The 3,614-nt window shown below is 47.8% G+C and overlaps 1 protein-coding gene across 1 annotated transcript; it reads left to right on the plus strand.

The window, feature by feature from the left end:
- Nucleotides 1-1,754: 1,754 nt before the first annotated feature.
- Nucleotides 1,755-2,336, plus strand: LOC120846638 (neurocalcin-delta B-like). The gene has a single exon (XM_040218467.1). It carries the CDS (start codon nt 1,755-1,757, stop codon nt 2,334-2,336), a length of 582 nt encoding a protein of 193 aa, XP_040074401.1.
- The last annotated feature ends 1,278 nt before the right edge of the window (nt 2,337-3,614 follow it).

Raw genomic sequence — 3,614 nt, forward strand, 5'->3', positions numbered from 1 at the left:
CTCAAGTAATGTACAACAAACGTAAGCGAAGGTGTCTAGCTCGTTAGTAGTCCCTTGAGCCCTAAAATTCAGATTTTACTTAAATCGAATTGTCCTGAAGCTAAAGTACCATAAGCTTTTCTCACGCAGACTGTCGCCCTTCACAGGTTCCACATTTTCTGCTGCTAGTGCTGCATCTACCACTGGACAGACGTTCGAATGCTTGCTTTTACTCCTGCTTTCCTCTGTTGTCAGAGAGTTCAGATGTAGGGAGTTTGGAGACTGAGGAAGCTTTTGGAGACCTGCAGCAGTGTCTCTTTTAATTGAAAATGACAATTCAGACTAAACGGTGTATTTTCCGAATACCCAAAGCTGGAATAAAAATGTCAGGAAAAAGTATAAACGTTCCAAATTACGGCACTACTGCTGTGCATATTTTGGGCAGTTCAGTACATATCATACAGGCAACTAGGGGCAATTCGGCCGTTTTTGCTGCTACCATACAAACTAATTTCCAGTATTTGTGCATCTTCTAAGAAATATGCCTGCACACGTGTATAAACTATATAATTAATTCACGAAGAAGCTACATTTACGTAAAACAACCCTGTTCTACGAGCACTTCAAAGATAATCAGACACAGGGCCTTTAAAACATCTGCGAACCAGCGCATGCAGAGTGGCAGCGCAAAGTCGGGGTCGCGTGCTAATTTGCCGCCCACCCAAAGGCCCATGATATAAATGCCACTTCAAATGCCTTGAAAGCGGAATGTAATATCGTCCTAAATCATGAACATGCAAGGAACAGAATTCCAGCGTCTGAAACACTTGCGCCACCGCTTCACTGATCCCTCGCAAAATTGCCTTGTGTCGTGTGGAGGGACGGGGAGATTCATCGGCGGAATTGCCTCCGCCGATAGCTTTCGGGATTCGTAAACCAATTTTAAAGGTAAAAGGGACAAGCAGGCTTATAAAATGTACGGAGGCACGTCAATATTGGCCTAACTCAACGTCTTGTACACCGGGTAAACGAAGTCCAGCTCCTCGAAGAGCTTGCGGCACACAACGCCAAACCAGGAAACCGGTGCTGGGAAGCGAGCCGATGCGAGATCGCGGAGCGGAGTACTCCCCCTGACGTCACCGCGCACCTCACCCAATCAGGGCGCGGCGACCGCAGCGACGCTTGTGTTCGCTCTCGGGGCTAATACGGGGTCGCAATGGCGCCTATAAAAATGGCTGTCATCTGTATGATCGTCGTAGAACAGCAGTATACGGGGCTGGGTCAGCGACGCGTAAATAAGTATAGCCTTGCTAAATACGGGCAGTATTAGAGCCTTCATTCTTTTCACGTCAGAAAGGTGAAGGTAAGCCCATTTATTTTGAGGCCAATCATCCAGGAGATAGGGTGTACGATTCTCACACCGCGGTACCACCATCGCTGAAAGTTGAGAATATAATTGAACCTAATCGACCGATCTCACTAGGCGTTCGGCGCATGCGTGACGCCGCCATAACTTTAGTTCACGGGAGGCAGACAGTTGTGCATGCAAGGGCTCGTGCCGTCTCATGCTCCACATGTGCAGATCTCCAGCAAGGTTGTTGCACGTGCAGAAAGACAAAAGTTCCCTCGATGCATTGTGGCAGCGGTGGCGTAGTCAGGATTCCTAAGTCTATAGAGCTCGAGCTTTCGCTTCACGTGCTCCTAACGATTTCTCACGCAATAAACAGCTCCAGATCAAGAAAACAGGAGGAATAGAAAGTCGTTATCGGTGAACCATGGGTAACAAGAAGAGTAAACTGAATACCCAGGTGCTTCGAGACCTCTGGGCAAGTACAGAGTTCCAGCACGTCGAGATCATCCAGTGGTACCGTGATTTCATGCGAGAGTTCCCGGACGGGCGCATAACAATGGACCTCTTCAAGAAGACCTACGCTAAGTTCTTTACCGCGGGCGTAGACTCGGACGAGTTCGCCGAGAGCTTGTTCCGCACGTTGGACGTCAATAAGGACGGCTTCATCGATTTCCGAGAGTTTATGCGTGGGCTAAACGCCACGTCTCGTGGCAAGCCCGACCAGAAGCTCACCTGGGCCTTCAATGTTTACGATCTGGACGGGGATGGATTTATAGACAAAGACGAAATGCTCCAGATGATTACGAACGTCTTAAAGATGTCTGCGTCTTCTAAATCGACTCCGTCCAAGGACAACCTAGACCCGAAGAAACTGGTGGAGCAGATATTTGCCGCTATGGACACGAACGGAGACGGCAAGATCACATTGCAAGAGTTTCTGGAAGGTATAAAGAAGGATCCGACTTGCGTCAACCTCCTACTATCTGACATAAAACCGACTTCATAACGAGTGTCCCCAACGTCCATTAAGTAGTATATGGGACTGAGATGGACTGTGAAGCCCGTCTCAGGCGCACGTTTCTCTCAGCGCGGTTCGAAAAATACCAGCAACACATTATGTATCATTACTGACTCTACAAAAAAAATATGCGTAAATTGTGTGTGTACTCTATTACACCGGTAAAGTTTTGCCTTTAAAAACACGACTTAATTATAGTGTCATTTGCTTTTCGGAATATCTTTTGCACAATATAAGGGCTTTTAATGCGAAGGTATTAACTGTCTCATTGAGCGACGCCGGTGAAGCCGGCGAAAACAGCAACTAAATTCCAATTACCTGGAAGTTGTCTGTAGCAGCAAGACGGCACCTAAATTATGAAATCGTTAAAAATTTCTCAGGGAGGTTTATGTAGACAAAGTAAATTAATGGCTTTGAAAAGAAAATTTCGTACATTTCGATCTGGGTGGGAATCGAATCCGGGCGGTGGTACGAGACGAGCATGCACGCTACCCCGACGCCACGGCTGCTCCACGATTCCGGCTGACTAAACCTATTTCACAAGGACGCCGCCATCTCGAAGTATCGGCCCTTCCAGTATGGGTGAAATCATTGCTTTGCCATCACCACGCCGACAGAATACATTTACGATTTAAGCGAAACCGTGACACACTCTCGGTTTGTCTCCCCTTTATTCTTTTTACAATTTGCATTTTGAAATGCATTATTATTTTTTCGTCGCTTATACCGGATATGCCTAACAAGTGGCTGGGCACAAGAGTAAGCGAAAAAGGTCTATACGCCATGTCGCTAGTTGCGTGCAGTACAGGCGAAGGCAACGCCAGGCGTTTAGAGAAAGGGAAAGCACTAGGAGGGCTGGGGAGGAAGAGAAAACCCTCCTTTCTTTTCTAGCGTTTAGTATGCTTTTCCTTTCTCCCCCGTGCTCCAGAGCCGCGCTCCCTTGCCCTCCTCTACCATTCCGCGTTAAAAATAATTGGGGTTGTGTGGATATTTATACAGCGTGCAGTTGGGCAGCCATTTCAAAGTTGCGACGAGTCACTCGCTGTAGGTGAGGAATTTAGCCAGTGCGGTACAACCTATAGCCTGGGGGGTCTTTAACGTGCACCACGCAGTAGTGATACACGACCGCACGCCGGAACGATGCTCATCCAGATCTACACCGTGTCCAGATCTAAACGGGCAGGGGTGGGGATTGAACCCAGGATCCCTGGGTTCTGCAGCGCGAGCTTTCCATTCCGCGTTGCTATAGTGCTCGCCTTTTCTTTC

This window comes from Ixodes scapularis, unplaced genomic scaffold (assembly GCF_016920785.2).
Source record: "Ixodes scapularis isolate PalLabHiFi unplaced genomic scaffold, ASM1692078v2 PGA_scaffold7__128_contigs__length_106722199, whole genome shotgun sequence".
Classification (NCBI taxonomy): Eukaryota; Metazoa; Arthropoda; class Arachnida; order Ixodida; family Ixodidae; genus Ixodes; species Ixodes scapularis.

Excerpts from the sequence above, each read along its gene's own strand:
- LOC120846638 (XM_040218467.1), top strand. The coding sequence starts at position 1,755 with ATGGGTAACAAGAAGAGTAAACTGAATACCCAGGTGCTTCGAGACCTC.